Source organism: Anneissia japonica, unplaced genomic scaffold (genome assembly GCF_011630105.1).
Source record: "Anneissia japonica isolate Jap-2015-1 unplaced genomic scaffold, ASM1163010v1 scaffold288053_len460827_cov147, whole genome shotgun sequence".
In the NCBI taxonomy this organism is placed as follows: Eukaryota; Metazoa; Echinodermata; class Crinoidea; order Comatulida; family Comatulidae; genus Anneissia; species Anneissia japonica.
In genome coordinates this window covers 282,798-302,420 of record NW_022725151.1, presented here as the reverse complement: position 1 = coordinate 302,420, position 19,623 = coordinate 282,798, and the positions used below count along the sequence as shown (strand labels likewise).

Genomic DNA, 19,623 nt, shown 5'->3' with positions numbered 1-19,623 from the left:
CACTGACGGTTTTTACCGGGCTGACCAAGCCGTCGTACCGGGCTGGCTGGGTAAGAAGAGAAAAGAAAGAGGGGAGAGGGAGGGAAAGAGATAGAAGGGGAAAGAAAGAGAAAGGAAAAAGGAAAAGAGAAGAGAAAGATAAAGACAAGAATAAAAAGGAATATATAATAACAGATATCACAATACTCCTGCCTGCAGCCCATTCTCCACTTCAAAAAGTGTCCATAGCGCATTTGATCTAAGCCGCCAGGTATTCTCCACAGTGGCGTAATAACCGGGGGACAAGGGGAAAATATCCATCTGTGGAAAGTCTTTCCCCATTGAATACCCTTTTCACCAGGGAAAGTGTCTGAAAATCTCAAATTTTAAATCGCATATTTTGTTGAGGTAGGCCAATTTCCTCTAAAAATTGCACATTTTAGGGAGTTTTGATCAATTCCGACGAAATTAGAATTTAAAAAACAAAAAATTTTTCGCGCATTTTTTATATTAAAGCTTGTGCTTGCTCCCCTTTGCCTTCTAAGTTATAACACAGTCCCAAACTCAAGAAAGAAAATTTAAGATAGATCGTTTAACCTATTAAAAAGGGCCTCAATGTGTAATGATGTTGAAAGAATATGTTTGTAATAAATAAAGCCATAAGGAAAATGCTTATATTCAGTTTTAAAAAAACGAGTTTGGCCATATATAACATAAGAGCATTTCTTGTTGAGGTAGGCCAATTTCCTCTAAAAATTGCACAATTAGGGAGTTTTGATCAATTTCGACGAAATTAGAATTAAAAACACAACAATTTTTCGCGCGCATTTGTTAGGGTTAAAGCTTGTGCTTGCCCTCCTTTGCCTTCTAAGTTATTTAAAAACATAATAGTCTCAAAACTTGAGAAAGAAAATTTAAGATAGATCGTTTTACCTAAAAGAAGGGCCTCAATGTGTAATGATGTTGAAAGAATATGTTTGTAATAAATAAAGCCATAAGGAAAATGCTTATATTCAGTTTAAAAAAAAACGAATTTACAAGTGATTAACTTTCATTAAAAACACAAGTTAGTTTTTATACTTTTTGCTACGATAATTTAAATGGTTTGAAAGACAACGGCTGAAGTTACAACATGACCAATAATTAAAAATTTAATAACGGTTTAACTATTTAATGTTTTATTATTTGAATTATTATTATTAGTTCAGCACCACAAACAGTATGTATAAGTTCTACTGTTTTCTCTACTCTCTCCGTTCCACGCGCCTCAGGATATTGGTTAAGTAACAATTATTGTTGTGTCTTCTTAATAATGTAATAATAATAATAATAATAATAATAATAATAATAATAATAATAATAATAATAATAATAATAATAATAATAAAATAAATTTAAAAAAATTGCTCCGGATCATTACTTTCATCCATAACATTTGCGTGCCCCTCTGCTTTACATTTTTATCTTTCATATGATGAAACCTAACCCAAACTCACTATATACATTAAGTGTAGAACAATACGCAAAAAACCAAACATAACCAAATTCATATTTATTATTGAGTTTCATATTACATAAAATTTAAAAAAATAGCTTTACTTTCGTACGTGTTTAGCACTAAGGCATATAGGGCCTATAAACAATGTATGAAATCGGCAAAAAAATCTCGCATATTGTAAATACAATCATTATTTCTACACACTATAGCACGATTGTGTTAAGCCCCTCCTTGAATTGCAAGTGAATAAGGATCGTTGGCGCGCAGTGGTCAAGGTAGACCATAGAGAAAATAGAACAGTTCTATTTTCTCTATGGGTAGACTTGCCACAAGTCTCTTATTTTTTAAATTATTTTTCTCATTCTGGACAGCGCCACCAACGGGAAAGTACGCCAAGTAAATTAGGTATGGCGCGCACTAAGTGCAATAAAGAGTAAGTAACCTAAAATTAGGGCCTGGAACCAAGGCTATGATTAAGGTAGTCTAATCAATTGAAAATTACGCATACAATTTTCTAAATATAATTTGATAGCATTAATAATATTGATGATAAGCCTATACATATATAATAATATTAATGAAGATGACAATAATATAAAGTCCAACACTGCTACCACCACGTCACATAAAGTATATATTTTTATACTATAAGTAAAGAGTACGGCATTTTCTGGTCTCTTAAATAAGCTGCTCATATGTCAAGATACGATCCGTCAATAACGGTCTGATTAACTCAAGATAGAGGACGGCTAACAACATACGTAACAAGTAACAGAGGTATAGCCTATATGTAGCTATGTTTATTACAGTCCACAATATATATAACGTGCAGTTTTGGTTTTCAACGGTGTGCTGTATCTTGGCGCTATCAGTCGGCATTCATTTTAAGTTCTACGATTTTTATTAGTATATAAACTATGGCCTAAAATATCTATCAGCTTTAATGAATTAATAACTACATAGTAACATATCTGGTTCAATGGACTTTCTTAAATAAATATTAGTACTGATTATTGCGACACAAACGCTAACCCACAAAATCGACGAACTTGTTTCCAGTATTATCCTTGGTGAGAGTTGAAGTGTGTGCTATTCAGCTTTTCGAATACGTGAGCAACTTTCAGTAGTTTCTTTTCGTCGAACATTTTTCCAACTAACATCATCCCGATTGGTAGGTCGTCTATAAATCCAGCGTTGATGCTGATGGCTGGGTGGCCAGTTACGTTAAATGTTCTTGTATTAACATTATTTCCAGATGCTGTTTTAAAAAGATCTACAAGATACATAATGAACACATTGAATAATAATCAAATGATGAAGACCACTCTGTGGTCGAAAGCTCGCGTATTAATGCATTTGTTATTAGGGAGCTTTCGATTGCACGACGAAGGTAGGACTAGGACGTAATGACGTCACTATTAGTCATTTGCGCATGCGAGAAAGTTAAGGTCACCTCGTCGATCGAGTAGATTGTGGAACGCAATTTGGCCAAATCTACGTATGCAGAGAACGTAGGACGCCAGGTAGGACGGTCACGCATGAGTGATTCCGTTGTAGCGTCGCGTCGTCGCACAAATCGAAAGCTTACTCGTCACGTCTGTAATGTGCCGTTTGTCTTGAATATACCTGTAAAAGCACAAGGCGTTACTTTCAGTAGTTTGTTCAACCAGTATAAAGTCCTGTCCAGACTATCATATTTTGTTTGACAAAATCATGTGATATGCCTAAATATGGTCATGACGACTAGACTTCACATCATGACCATAATATAGGCGCACCATGACCAAATATGGGTATACAAATATTTTTAACAAATAAAATTTGATAGTCCTGAAATACCGTATGTAGGCGTGATTGGTGTAAGTAGTGTTACAGGTTATTGAAAAATTTATTGTAAATGACCAAACGTGAAGTCCTGTACAAAATGATAAATATCAAGAATAACAACAATTTTAGATAATGATTGTCAAATGATTATCATTGGTTTAGAATTAATAATCTAATATCGATGTATCTTTTTTGGGGATTTTGCTAGAAGGAAATGGAATCGTTGGCATTACAATAAAGTCAACATCTTAAAAAAAACTTTGTCAAATTCGACAGTAAGAAGTCTTGCCAGCGGTTCTGAGCTTTTCAATAATATTTTTCACGGGTATTTATGTTTCATATCAAGAAGCAAAATCAAAAGTCAAGAATCAAGAATACTTAGTCATCGATCAAACAAATAAACAATAAAATTAGCATTTGTTAGTTGCAAAAATACACTTAAAACATTATTAGAATAATGGTTAAACACAAAGTATTAAACTAATGAAATATTAAAACTAAAAGGTATGACAAAAAATGTATTATATTGCATGAGTTGAGTAATTGCACTGAAAAGGTATTGCATTGAATTAAAGAATTAAATTACAAGCATTAAATATAACAAATCAAATATACAAGAGAAGATAATAAATGTGTATAAGATGAAAAAACATATGATATACATTAACAGAGCACATGAACAAGAGTTAACATCCCCTATTACCTGTTAAATATGGCATTAAATATGGATTACATGTGGTAGAAATGATTCTCTGTAGCGTTTAGAATGATATGTTAATGGCCTAAGCCTTCCAAACCTAAATAATTATGTTACAGTGTAATGGATGGTTTACGTATTTAACAATTTTATCCAGCATTTTCAAGGCACTATTTACATAGTTTATCAATGGTATTAAGTACATTGGAATACCTGCCAATAACACGTCCTGCAAAATCTATGGATTTCCTTATTCTACATTTGCTGTTTTCTGTCAGACTGCTAAACCATACAATACAAAACTCAAGATAACACTTGTATATCCGCCAACCACCCAATAAGGCTTAAACATATAAGACAAATAGTTTTAAAATGAACGAAAAAGATAAAATGTCAAATAGCAATTGCTTTATTGCCACTAATAAAATAAATTGTTAGTTTCACGCCCTGCATTTGAAACTATCTTTTTGTGAGGGTGTTTACAATTTTCTATTTACTAGCCTATATACTAGAGGAAAACAGGCTGGTAAATACATTTTCTTTTTCTTTTTTTATTTTTATTTTTTTATAAAAGAAGTAAATAAGAATCTTTCATTTATATTTCCACTTCTTCTTATACTTTGATAACCATTTTTCAGTCTCGTCAGTGGGCAGGACGTGAAACTTGCAATTATAAATGACCAGATGGCAAAGTCCTGTACAAAATGATAAATCTGATAGAATAACAGCACTTTTAGATAATGATTGTTATATGCTTATAATTGGTTTACAATTTTATAACCTGATATCGATGCATCCTTTTTAGGGATTTTCTTAGGAGGAAATGGAATCGTTGGCATTACAATGACGTCAACATCTTGAAAAACTTTGTCGAATTCAGCGGTGAGCAGTCTCGCCAGGTTCTGAGCTTTTCCATAATACTTTCCACGGTATTCATGCTTCATATATTCCCCAACCATCCATTTAAGCTTAAAGTAATTGTAGTTTTAAAATGAACGACCAAACTAAAATGTCAGATAGCAAATAACCTTATTGCCAAAAAAAAATTGTTAGTTTCTCTTCCGGCATTTGAAATTATTTTGGTGAGGGTATTTACAATTTTTATTAACTATCATATACTAGTGGTACACAAGCTGGTAAATAATGATAATAATTGTGTGTGTTTTTTTTTAATAACAGAAATAATTTGAATATTTTAATAGTACTCTGCCATTATATTTCCACCTCTTGTTTGGGTTTGACAGCAATCCTTCAGTTTCGTCATTATTTTTCTACGGACGAGGACGCGAAACCTGCAATAAATTTATTTGGCCTAATGATATTGTGTTCTTGTTTAAAAATCACAGTAAATATTTGCCCTGTTTAATAGGCCTATTAAATTCCTAAAATTCTTTATTGCAAACAGAAAATAATGCTTTTTTTTAGTTTACATGACTGAGGTCTATGCGAAAGTGTCGTAACAAAAAAATAAAAAACACAAAATGGCTAAATGTATAATTCGATCATTTTCAACTAAAACAATTTCCCATGTTGGTTAAACATTATTGAAGGTAGAAATAGCAACTGATTTCTTTGTTTACGTTATGTTTATACAAAATTTATTTATTGTTAAGTACAGAAAAAATATCAAGGATAAAAACCCTTGGGCTTAAAATGAATAATAAAAATAGAACGTATACTCATGCTTACTTTCACTGAAGGCGAGAGTTCATTGGGTTGTGATTGAACTCCTCTAACGACAGCATCCCTCATACTTGTGGAGTAGAATCCTTTACGTCCACTACCATTGCCTTATATGAAAAAATGATAGATCATTATTTTTCCAGTCAAGTTTTGTTACAATCTCTGGAAGTTGAACGCATGCCATGAAAAACTCATTTGTATAAATCAATGTCCAGCTGAGACATAGTTCACTTTTTACTTAAATCAAGTTAACCTATATAGGCACATCACAGCATACAACAGGTTTTTGTCAAATACACTTTAATAGACTGGATAGGCCTTTAAAAATATTGCTCCATTTTTTAATATGTATTAGCGAAATAAAAGAAAACTATGCTACACATACTTGTACAGAATATAATTTAACATTTTGAAGATACCTACTTCCACCTCTAAAAATTGTATCTACTCCTCCGACGCATGCGATACAGGATACAAGATCTACACCTGAAAATAAAAAAACATACTATATGCCTACATATATACATAAACAAAAAGTTCTGATGGTAAAATTCTACCGTTACGAAAAATAAAAATAAATATCAACAAATTTTACAACGAGGAATCCGATACTACAGTATATTCAAATCATTGCTAAAATTCTGGTTTCCATAAAATCGCAACATGCTTGGTTGGGGCGACGCTGATTGGTTGGTCGAATCGGGACGCATTCATTTCCGATTCAGGATTAAAGAAAATTTATTATCCCTAATACATGGAAATATACAGAAAACTGGTTTACTCGGCAAAAATAAAAATTTTAAAAAAGTTACATAAAAACATTACTCGTTAAATGCCGATAAAAATACAATCTTAAAAATAAACATCAAACACTTGAAGGAAAATAAAAAAGCGAAAATACTCATCAAAAAAAATATTCATCGGGGAGAGCTCGATTCTTTGGGGAGAGCTACGCATTGTTAAGAACTGTCCAAACTTTCTGCGACAAAACATATATGACATGTCCATATATGACCATGATGACGTCATATCACATAATTTCGGTGAATACACTGTAGGGACAGTGTAGCAATTTTATAGAAACACCGCTTTATAATGCTGTTAGCAGTAGGTCTACATGTCTTACCGTATGTGTGCATTGGTACCGATACGTCCTTGATTTCAGTGTGAGCTACCTTTACCTTTGATATACATTGTAGAATAAGCTCGTTCACCCTAGGATCAGAATCCCTGTGCTCAAATCCTTCTTTTAGGATGCCAATAGTGAATCCAGTGAGATCAGATGACGCTAACTGAAATTGGTAATGACATTAAGGACAGAACGGCGACGACCAGTACCAACAATAACAACAGCACCACCAACAACAGCAGCAGCAAGAACAGCACCAGCAGCAACAGCAACAATAACAACAACAACAATAACAAAGAGCAACAACAACATCAACAACAAAGATAATATACAAACTTACTACAGTGTCTCTTTTAAAAAATGAAAAAGTAAGAAATATATAAAGAACCAAAAAGTGTTAAAAAAAACATCAACAGCATAGTAACACAGAAGTAATAAATAAAAACAATAACAATTATATCAACATTTTTATATTATACTAACCTCTTCCGTGTACTTTTCTACAGACACATTTGCCGGTTGTCGTGGATCAAGTCCATTGTCGTAACCAGCAATTGCCTAAAATAAAATTAATAACGAAAACTAATTGATTTAATGAAAAAAAATAATAATTTTAATAATATATAATTATACTATATTAATTTATAATAATAGAGTGAAATTGTTCTGTTGATGATGAGGTTCAGAAGAACAACAGACTACAAAGGGGTGACGAATATGATAAGACGGAATCAGTAATGAAGGTCATTATGATTCTTGTGCTAATAACATTTTTAGTAAAAATATGTAGTAGAAATAGACATAAGAAAAGTTCACTGTTTAAATGTGATTTTTTAAATGAAGACATCTTACATTTTGGTTGACTACATATTTTGTAGGCTACCCTGCGATAAAGGTGGAGGGTATTATTGAATGTCATTGCTATGCCGGTAATAGGCATGTTGTTAAAAATGAGAAAAAAAAACATACTGTACGAATGTCAAATGTATTTTAATGGTAACAATCTCCAGGATTTCTTGAATTACCTCTAATAGTAATGCGCAGTCGTAGACTGTCTTTGCCATTGGACCGAGATGATCGATCGTTAGCTCCACGGACTGTGCTCCCGTGTACGGTACAAGGCCATATGTTGGTTTAAGGCCTACGATCCCACAGCAGCTTGCTGGTAACCTAATTGAACCACCCTGATCCCCTCCAATAGCCATGTCTACTTCACCGTTTGCAACCTGTATGATAAAAACAAAATGGGTTCAGTCACTACGACCTAACATCTTTTAACCAGCTAATAATTTGGCGTTTTAATAATATTAAGCTTAGTGCTTAAAAAAGTTTTTATTTTGTAATTTGTCTTGTAAAACAATGAATAGCCTACGTAATATTTAAAAAAAAATAGAAAAAACAACAAATTGCATCTGCACTTTTATGTTTAGTAGTTGTGACTATGTAATACCCTCTATTAGTATAATATAGCACAGTGGTGTACTGCATGTCATTTATGGCCATTTTTACTGGGCCTTTTTTCCGGGGCCTTCTTTTTCTCAGGGGCCATTTTTGCCTACATTCCAGTACAGTGTAGTGCACTGTAATAATTTTCTATGTTTGAAAAGTGTGTAAAATCAGGGAACTTCACTGTTTCCCTGGTAAAATAAGAACAAAATAAAATCACTTAGAGCCTGAATCGGCAAAAAACACTCAGAAACAAAAATTTTACTGGTTCTTATAAAAAAAAAGTGTACTCCAAGTATCGAAATGCACGCCATCGTGTCGAGAGTCAATATTTCGACATTAATTATGTCATCATCGGGAACCTGATGGTGACATAATTGATGTAGAAATATTGAATTCCGACACGACGGCGTGCATTTCGATACAAAGAATACGTACTTATAAGGTAATTTCAAGCTAACGTTGCTTTAACGTCATTTTCTGACATTGCCTTTTAACATAACGTTTTAATTCGTTTTGCATTTGTGTTTTTTACCTGGTAGGCGTACAGCATAAGTGATAAACTATAACTTTTGTGTGCGTGTTTATTCACACTAGCCCTAATGTTATAAGAAAATGTACATTAGACTTTAAAATTTAACAAGGACGTTGTTGTATTTATTACTAACCAAAACTGCACTGCCAGAGCTCGATCCCCCAGCATCATGAGTGTTATTGTACGGATTCAAAACAGGTCCTCTAGCACCGTTGAAACTCATACCAAAACAGCAAAAATCTTCACAAATAGATTTACCTTTTATTACACCACCTATTTAATATAAAAAATCAGATAAGAACCCCTAAGTATAACGATGGTCAATCTCATGGCTAACTAGATAAATTTGAAATGTGGCAATGACAAAATGAATTAGTACACGTTACCTCCCCGCATACTTACCTGCATCAAGTATCCGAGTCACTACCGTAGCATCAAACTCTGGAATATAGCCCTCAAGAACCCATGATCCTCCCATCATGGGAACTCCATAAACAGCTACATTGTCTTTGATGGCTACACTTTTTCCTTTCAGGATACCTTCAGACACGCCCTCAATGTTAGTTTTCCAATACCTTTGTAAAGCAAAAAATATATATATAACCCCAAACGTCATACTTAGTAAACCAAATGAGGGATTGATAGTTACGGATTTGTGTAAAATATTAATGAGTGTAATTTAACATAATTAAATTGTAAATTTAGTTAAATTTAGGTTTGTTGATCTATGTGAAACCAAAGATACTAGAAATACAAGATAGAGTTCTCCACACAAAAAGTGTTCCACCGAAATGCATGGTGGAAATACGAAAAATGGGACGCCCCCTACAGCTGGATCTAAAAAAACTTGTGCCAAACTTTCGTTACCAAGTCGTCGCGTATTTTATTATCAATTCTCAACAAAGATACTAGATATAAAACCAAACTGGAATAGACACCCAGACAGTGACATCGGTGAATACATAACCTCCTTGGTGGCGGTAGAAATCGGTGCTATTATCCAAATAATACACAAAACAATTAAAGCATAATCATGAATCAGTAAAGAATAAAACAACAATACAGCGCAGAATCGCATGGCCGGACGCACTCTTAGTGAAAAACCTTTCCTCCATTAGTGGAAAAAGGAAGGGCGCCTTTTGCGTCTGGATATACTTAGCAACAGAAGGGCGCCCTGTACGTTGGGCACGAAGTATAGGAAACTTACAAGGTTAAAAAGAAGGGCGCCGCCAACGTTGGGCACGACTTCCGCCTCATTTTTACAATGCGAGAACTCTATCTTGTATTTCTAGTATCTTTGGTGAAACGAACTTGAGTGTCTCGAAGTTTCGACTGAGTTGCTCCAATGTCATCAAGAGACTTAGTCTTATATAGAGCATCTTGTGTTATATTTGTCTTCTGACGGGATTGACACTTTAAACGAGTGACTAAGTACACTGTTTGGCATATCCTTGTTTCTGGTGCTTAAAAGCTGAATAAAAAAATAATGAAAATCCAAAAATATTGTTGATTTGTTCGGATTCTTTACAGATATTATTCCCCTCATGACGACTGAAGCAACTCATTCAAAACGTTAAAATACTCAACAAAATCAACAGTTCTCTTGGAAGCATCTCGTGGTGCACTGCAAGCATTTAAGTTAATGCTGAGGTGAATACCTATCTGATGCCCTACTAACAGACCTATGCACGTTCTATCATCCCTAACTTAAATTAGGACAAGTTTTTCAATATGCAATGAATAAAAATTCAAAGTCCATTCTGACGCCTTCATGGTTGTACAGATTTGATGATCAAACATACTTGGTCGTTACCAACAGATCAAAGTGCGTCTATGCGTGCACTATTCGGAAATTTCAGTAGTATTGGCACAAACCGGAAATACTAATTATGGAGATGGTCCAAATAATGTTCTGGTTCCAGTAGATGTTAAAACTAAACGAAAGTAACAAACGGATTATTGAAATTACTTTTTAATAGTTCCAGTAACCTGAAAAAACTTTCAACTTCAAATAATATAAGTTCAAAATTAGCCAGAAATCTATAGCTATCTGCAATTGAATGAAATAAAATGATTTACGTTTATAGACCTATTATAAATTGACGAAAAAAAAGATCTAGGCCTACACTAAAAATGATAATCTACCAAGCATTTAGAGGATTTTCCTCCACCGGCGGCCTATATCCAGGAAGTCTTGGATACTTCACTGGCAGTGTCGGCTCGGGTATGTTCTCCACGGCATTAAAACTTTCCACAAATGTCTTCATTAACTCTCTATACTCCTTAACTTCTTCGTCACTCAGATTAATTCCAATGCGCCTGGAGAGCTCTTCGACCTTTTTTATATCAGGCATTCGAACAGATGGAGAACTATACAGATCACCTGTTACAACGAGTATTTTTGAGTTATACACCTCACGCTTGGGTTTAATTTAATTAATAATCAAACGTAATTATTATTATTATTATTATCATTATTATATATATATATATAATATAGTTAGTCCAAAATAATAACAGGGTAATTACATGAACAAAAAATAATCACGTAGTCAATATATCAATTAGGAAAAGATCGTAATTAAGCCCATAGTTTCCATAAAACTGCTACACGCTATCACCGACAGAGTATGATGACGCTGATTGGTCAATTAAGTCGGTAAGCCTTATTAATTATTGCGTCGGGGGCCGGACAGCAATGCAGTGTAAGCATTGCAGTTAAAAAAGATAGCGTCAGTGTAGCGATTTTATAGAAACCAGGATTTACAAGAGTATGCAAATGACATACCTTGAACAAGTTGTTCAGAGCTGCTTATTTTTTTTTCTTTTGAAAAATTGAACTTACCTGATATGTTCAAGAAACTGTCATATTTATTCATTATTCTGCCCTTTTCTTCAATCTATAAAATCAATCATTAAAATCGTAACGTTGCTGCGGATCAGTACCGGCAATGCAATTTTTCGTGAATGAACTATTTTTGTTTTATAACAGGCCGATTCGCTTCAACGCTCTAATTGGATAAATACAATTTAGTGCAGGTCTAATTGCTTTGAAAGATGAAAGGACAGATTAGCGGTCGACCTTCCCGCAGCGGAGCACCGGTTCGTAGTTTCGTAATTTAGCCAGTGTAGAATAAGGGCAATTGCCATGTCATCGAGCTATGATCTTATGTAATCGGTCTTTCCCTTCCGTTTTCCTTTATTCATTTACTTAAAATGTATCTCGATGTAATGGTTTTACTTTAAAAGGTGAATAAACTTGAACTTGCACTATTGATTTGATAGTGAATTGCACAGCAATTTTACAAGTTCACCATGAGGGATGTTTTGCCTATAATACCTGACGTGTTTTTGTTACTTTTATTAAATGTGGCATTTCTACATTACAACGTATTCACTGAGGTTTCAAGTTATATCAGACAATTGTGACCAAAATACCACAAAAGGGTTGTGAACTCGTACTCTATCAAAATGGTTTTTAATGTAAATAAATACTCATTAACTTCATAATGAGGGCTCAATGATCTCAATCGGACAATTATAAGTAAAGTTAAACTATTTTGAATTATAATTATTCCCTATAGTTCTGTGAAAAGGCTTTAGAAGCACTGAAAAAATTGAAGTAAAATCACAGCAGTAGTCAAACAAAACTCCATAGCAACAACACAGTTCTCATTGAGCTATTGCGATGACATTTTCTACGGTCGCTGGAAATAGGTTGAGGAACAGAATTTATTTTTATTTTAAGTCCATAGCCCCGGGGGTTAATTAGTAATAGGCCTACCCCGGGAAAAATTTGTTATACCTTTATAATGCTCAAGTACCCAATACTGATTATTGTATCCCAAATGTCCTGATAAATTTCAAGATATGAACTGCTTCGTATCTTTTGAATTCAATGTTATTTTCTTCATTCAGGTATATACTAAATATGTGTAGTCCGTACTCTGGTGCTATGCCCTACAAAATACTTTTGAAAGATATTTCTAAAGCAATTCTAATGTCGGCACGCACGTTATTGTTTGATTAGTTGTTTAATTATTTTGTACACGATTTGAATGAAGTTGTGTAAACATACTTCATCAATACCTTTTAGTTCTACATCGCTGAAAATAGTACCGATGATTGTTCTATTTGCGTCAATATTTTTGTAAACTTTCAATAACCACGACTAGTTTCAACCGCAATCTACATCACTTCTAATCCGCTTCACTGAAATACTTTTGAAACAAACTTTAAAGTTTGTTAAACTATTTTGTACATTTTTGTTTGTTCATGAATACATTTAGATTTAGGCCTACCTCACTGCAAAGAACCGAAATATTCTCAGTAGGTCTAGCCTGGCTCTGTGACCATTTTACTACTTTATAAATATACTGTTTGTTTCTTTAGAAATCACACAAATATAATATACGAGTACTAATAAACGTATTATTATCTGATAGTTTTCTTTTATCTAGTTGGGGGTCTGAGTAGTGAATAAGTTTTCAATGGTCTAATGTACGTCTGAGGAGGTTTTATTCTTCTTTTCTTTTTTCTAAACAGCCATACAATTGGCGGTGGAACAATTCGAGAGTGATTAATTACATTAGGACTAATGAGAACGAAGTGGACCATCATGGTTCGTCTGGTTTTATTAATAGTTTTTAGTGAAAATATGCGGGCGGGGCGGAGTGCGTTGGCAGGGATTTAATTTTATAATATTTGTTTTCAATCTTTTTTTATTCAATATTTCACACGACGCTCCTCACAAGGCACAGCCTTAGCATCGAGGAGCCTCCAAACATATCAATACACCTCATCTGCAGAATTGTATGTGTGGTAAAAACCCCACGTGGATACGATAGGATTTTCGGATGTTTTGACTGTTGGTTGAATTATAATAAAGTTTATTATTGTTACCTGTTCATATGATATACAAGCGGTATAAGAGCTGATAAATTAACCTTCTTAAACGAAAATTAAGTTTGCCAATCCTAACCGATTGCCCGAAGTAAACAAACACCAAGCAACCAATTGGAACGCTTATAGTTTTCTTTCGTCCTTAAATACCATGTTTACATTATTAAGAATTGTTTTATTGGATAAAACTGATGGAATATTACCAAAAATAGAATTAACACATCACATTATACAATAGATAATTATATATTTTACAGAATAACAAAATATGGCCAACGGTGCGTTGTTTGGAATCGAAGTATGGCGGCTTGAAAGTCGGTGAATTTATTTTTAAATGAATGCAAATTTATGACTGTTTATATACGTTTCTCGTAGAATGGCCTTCATAAAATGACTAAATTTTAGGGTTTAAAGTTGGAATATTGAACCCGACCTAATCATTCTTTGCCTAATTACATGTTATCTGTCAATTTGACCCTTTTTCTAAAAACCTGGTGATGCTAGCCTTCAGCCATTTCGCGGTTTTGGGTCACAATTATTTACAATTCCAAATGTTAAATATGTAGATTAGGATCATCCTCACAGTCAATGATCGTTGTGCGTAAGGCAAACACAAACTTTTTATGATGATCAATCCTTCGCTTTTGCATCATCTCACTTCTAGAAAACTGTCTTCTCGAATATATAATGCTATCTGCAACATTACCTGACCAATTGTAAAATGTATATCTTCACAACATCAATTTAGACTGCATTTTTTTCTTGGGGACACCATCACAAATGTCCTGTACTTGAAGGGCAAATTCGTATCTCATTCCTCTACTCGAGCCACCAAGATAGGGTCAAGGATTGGGTTAGGTTGGTGACGGTGACCATCAGAGATTCGGTATACAGTGTTTGTGGCGATTCTGCCAGGACCGGGATCAATAATAGACATCCATACACAGTGAAAGATCACACAGAGAGACAGACACATTTGTTTCCATCCTCCATCTCTCCTCTTCATCTCATAAATACAGCCCTCTCTTCCAGAGGGCGCCCTGCTCGTGGCTGACATATTCATTATATTCATTTTGTTTTGCCATTTCTTCGTGTTTTCTTTTTTGTGTTTGTGTGTATTTGTTTATCTAAATATTTTATTTATTTTATAATGTGAAGCAAAGGGAGTTTTTCGTGCATTATGAGCTTGAAGTCGACAAGTAAATTATTACTATTATTATTAGAGTCGCAGGAGTATCCTAGGTAGATGAAATACTTTTTTCTTCATTTAATATAACAAACGTTACTAGGGCTAGAAACCAAATAAACAAGTACTTTCGGCATTTTTCGACAACATTTTCAGTAAAAGTAAACAGATGCTTATTCTGGCATTTCAGACCATAATCAAGTCTCCAAATTTGGGAAGATGTGGATTTATAAGGTCAAAAATATCATTTATATTCATAATAAGACAAATACAATATAGAAACATGTACAATATGTTCTGATCTACGTTCTGGTTATCAGAGTTCAAATGTCCAAAATATCATTTCCAGTCACATTTTGACAATATATTGCATTAGAGCAAATAGATACATGTACGTTCCGAATACTTTGAGACCATTCTGAGATATGCCTGTGCTACAGGGTACGTACTGTAGTTTAAAACGTCAAAATTTCATTTCCAATCTCTTTTTGACAAAACGTTACAGTAGTTCAAATACCAACATGCATATAATTGTACATGACCAATGGTAATAGAGGTATAGATAAGCTGTAGGATCATTTGGGTCAAAGGTCAGAAATGTCATTTTCTGTCAATTTTAGACAAAATGTTGCATTAGTGCAAATAGAAATGTATATGTTGCGAACAAATTTAGGTTAAACTTAGGTCTCTATGACCAACGGTTATAAATATATAAATATCTTACAGGGTACCTATGGTTAAAAGTCATAAACTTTTCTGGTAAATATGTTGTAAAATAGAAACGTGCAGTTCTGAAAAATTTGAAGCCAAAATCAGGTCTATATGTCTAACAGTTTTGGAGATGTGGATATGCTGGATCATGTAGGCGCAAAGGTAAAAAATGCCATTTCCGATCATTTTTGGACAAAATCCTACATTAGAGCAAATAGAAATAGACTAAAATTAAGTTTGTACGATTTTCCGTTGCCAATATACAGTATATAGATCCCATATTTTAGAGGCGGTCAAATTCAAAATAGCGACCATATAGGCGTCAGAAACTTGGAGCAAAACTTTTTTTTACACATATTAAAGATATTTTGTACCAAGTTTCATGCTTTGGTAGTAAAGTGTACAACTTAGCCCTTATTTGCTCTACTAAAATGCGCAATTTGGTGCTTTAACTGCTGTACTACAACATTAAATTAGGATTTTCAATATTTTAGGGATTTAAGTGCTTAGGAAAATTTTTACATTGGCGGTTGACATTTGAGGTAAAAAGGGAAATTTTTACATTTGTAAGTGAAATTTTTTTACATTTATGGTTAAACAGATTTTTACATTTGTGGGCGATTTTTTTTTTTTTTTACAATTGTGGTTGACATGTTATGACATTTGCGGTTATTTTGACATTTGCAGGTAGAATGTTTTGACATTTGTGGTTATATTTACATTTGTGGTAGATTTTTACATTTGTGGGCTCTACAGGCCTAAGCCTGTCTGACCTAATATTATGAAAATATAGGTGAATCGACTTTCTTGAAGAAAATATTTTCAATATAAATGCTTCTTTTACGCATAGCCTCGCTCCCCAAGGTGTGATTTTTTTCTCTGAAAATTGATAAGTAGTCAGTTTGAATCGGCGACAATGACGACATAAAAAATTAAAATATATTACCATTTCACCTTAATTAGAAATTTTCATCGGGAATTATAAAATTATTAATTATGCATATAATCAATTAGCATATATACAGACGTACCACAAAAAAATACAAAAAAAACCGTCTTCCTATTATCACCTTACATTGTGCAAAGTTTAAAACCAGCCTACCAAACTTTAGTTACTGTGGTAACTAGCCTAAATTACCTAATTAGTGAAATATTAATTATGCAAATGAACAATTAGCATATTCAACACCATAGGCTCCGTCTTACTTATTACCATCCTACATTCTGGCAAGTTTGAAACCAATCGAACTTTTCAAACTTTAGTTATCATGGTAACTAGCCGGAAAAAAATCTGATGATAGTCAAATAATAATTACGCAAATGAACAATTAACATATTCACACACGTACCAAAAATAATGCTTCGTATTCCTATTACCATTTTGCAAAGATTGAAACTAAACTTACCAAACTTTAATCATGTAACTAGCCTAAATTACCTGATTAGTGAAGTACTAATTATGCAAATGAGAAAATAGTTTTCAGACATACAAGCTTTATTAATACAAGTCTCCCTCCAATTAAAGACCACTTTTGGAAGCAGGGTTTCCAAGGTCTTTAGCAGCTTTGGTCTATAATTAGAATAATAAAGATAAAAGACATTTGTTAATTTGGGACCACAGAATAGTGGTCTTCAATTGGAGGTGGTCTTTAATTGGAGGGGTCTTATATTGGACGGAGACCAGTAATTGTTTATAATGTTCATGCCAAAAATAGTACTTACCTTCTTGATACTATTCAGCATGTTTTAATGACAGCCAGCTGCAGTGGACTGTGACATTGCGTCGCAGCTTATAAAGCAATTAGCGCGCCACACGATTTCAGAAATTCTAGATTTGCATAAGATACATATGGAAAATTAGTCTTACAATAAATGAGTGAGTGCGCCAGCACGAGTTTTGTCACGGTGGAAAATGGAAAGTAGCTTAACATTTACAAATTGACCTGGGACTGCTGACCTGGGACTGCTGACCAGGGATAGAGGGGTTATCACACTAAGTTCATCAGCGTAACCTTCATTATATAACCGAATAGCACAAGGCAGAAAAGAGTTTCTGTATCCGTCTGTCTTTACCCGTATATGGACAAATCTGCCTGTTTTACTTGACGTTCACTTCAGCATTGATTTCTTTCTGCATACATAACACATAAGGTAGTGTGACTTTGGATGAAACACGCATTTTTCAAAAACACATGCGTGATCAAATTTGTCACGAGTTTATGCGTGAAGTGATAAGGAATTATCACGAATTGAGGGGAATTGCATTTAAAAATAAGATTGTAGCCAATGTGGCTCTCTCTGAAATCGTTTCAAAACAGCTTAAAATTGCTCAGATCGTCCGAGCGCCAAGGGGCTTCGTCCCTGGTCCCCGGTGACCGCCACCTTCCCCCAGCGAACTGCTACAGTTACACATTTCAAATCTCTCACTGCACTCCAGCAACAAGAAGACAAAATAGCTATATGTACAGTAAGCCTCATAATGCAACTGTCATAGCTGTCTTTTCTCTTATTTGAAATACCCTTGGTGTACACCATAGTGTGTTGTAAAAGTCCAATTTTAACGCAAAACTTCTGTCTGCCATACAAAATGTCATCCCCCAGCGCGCTCCCCCTAAATACGCCACTTTTATAGAACATATACATGTATATTTCATGTATTTTACTTTGAACCAACTGAGAAACTTTATACAGCTCTTTGTCTATCCCGTCTTTGAATTTTTATACTTTGTATTGTTATTGACGAAATAAAGAAATAAAAATATATTATTAAAGTATAGGCCTATGTATAATACATACGAAATTAAACTTACATCGATCATTCTCCGTAGAAACAAACAAGAGTAATACTGCATTACATAAATAGAATCAATTTAATCTCTGAATGACTTCCCTGGTTGAACTTCAGTTGACTCGAGGAAAATAAACTCCAAATTCCATTTACTGCCGGGGTAATGAACTTAACGTTTTATTGGTGATTTAAATTTAAGGTCACTATCAAGCCTAATTAGTTTACAGTAATTGTTTACATGGCCAGTGAACGTCACTCTATACAAACATCCTAAATTATGATTCTAAATTTCACTTAGATAAACTTTGTGATAAGGATATACCCTTTGTGCTTCTTTTGCTTAACTATTCTAAACGTTGCAACTTACTCCCTCCCCTAAGGGTGAATACTTGTTATACCATGTGAAATACTAGATTTATTTTTCTAGTTGCAGAATCAGAAGATATCAGAGCAGCCTTACTTTATTAACTTAATACACTCAGTCGATTTGTAACATTCGTCTGACTTATGGGTTTGGTATAGGCTATAACTAGACAATCCATTCATTCATGTTTTAAATTTTTGTTTTAAATAAAATTTTTGATGTATTTATTTACGTCCCATTGTGCAGTATTTATATTTTTATTTCTTCACATATTTATTAATTAAATTTATTGTTTAATCTTTATTTGCTACACCAATTTAATGTTGTTTTCAATGTATATTAAAATTTAATAATTTAAATAATATTGTTTTTCTTTTAATAAATAAATGTACGGCAATTATAATGTATTTAATTATTTATTCAATAAAACAATAATAACAATAATAATAATAATAACGATAATAATAATAATAATAATAAATAATAATAATAATAAAAAAATGTTTTGAAGTGTATATAATAAGTTAACAATTTAAATAATATTGTTTGTCTTTTAATAATATAATTGTACGATAATTTTAATGTTATTATTCAAATATTATTATTATACTTATTATAGTCACGATTGTTTTGTTTTGTACTATTGTAAAATTCTATGGTAAATAGGCCTAATTATTTTTTTTTTAAGTAAACGTAATTCGCTGACATGGGATAAGTTAATGATTTTTTATTTGAATAAAGACCATTTTATATATGTTCCGTGTGTTGAAGACGCAGTTGACAGGAAATACTTGCAGAGAATGGCAGCAAAGGCAGATGGGGGAGATTAAAACTTTCTTGCAAACGTTCTATAAGCAGCACAATCTTAGCATAGGTTG

At 33.4% G+C, this 19,623-nt stretch overlaps 1 protein-coding gene across 9 annotated transcripts; it reads right to left on the bottom strand.

Annotated features, from left to right (window-relative positions):
- Nucleotides 1–1,516: 1,516 nt before the first annotated feature.
- LOC117112671 (amidase-like) lies at nt 1,517–18,764 on the bottom strand. 9 transcript variants are annotated; one of them, XM_033255796.1, is made up of 13 exons: nt 18,404–18,760; nt 11,640–11,694; nt 10,940–11,177; nt 9,197–9,369; nt 8,928–9,067; nt 7,839–8,039; nt 7,297–7,371; nt 6,811–6,976; nt 6,108–6,170; nt 5,691–5,791; nt 4,783–4,969; nt 4,215–4,344; nt 2,608–2,750 (listed from the first exon to the last, which is right to left on the bottom strand). In XM_033255796.1, the coding sequence occupies exons 1-13, from the start codon at nt 18,443–18,445 to the stop codon at nt 2,741–2,743; spliced, it is 1,581 nt and encodes a 526-aa protein (XP_033111687.1). In that variant the 5' UTR covers nt 18,446–18,760; the 3' UTR covers nt 2,608–2,740. The 9 variants fall into 9 exon arrangements, 8 of the variants coding, with proteins under 8 accessions (XP_033111682.1, XP_033111685.1, XP_033111689.1 ...); XM_033255791.1 differs by lacking the exon at nt 4,215–4,344 and having other exon boundaries at nt 1,517–2,750; nt 18,404–18,761; XM_033255794.1 differs by lacking the exons at nt 4,215–4,344; nt 18,404–18,760 and adding an exon at nt 17,316–17,397 and having other exon boundaries at nt 1,517–2,750.
- Between the last annotated feature and the right edge of the window lie 859 nt (nt 18,765–19,623).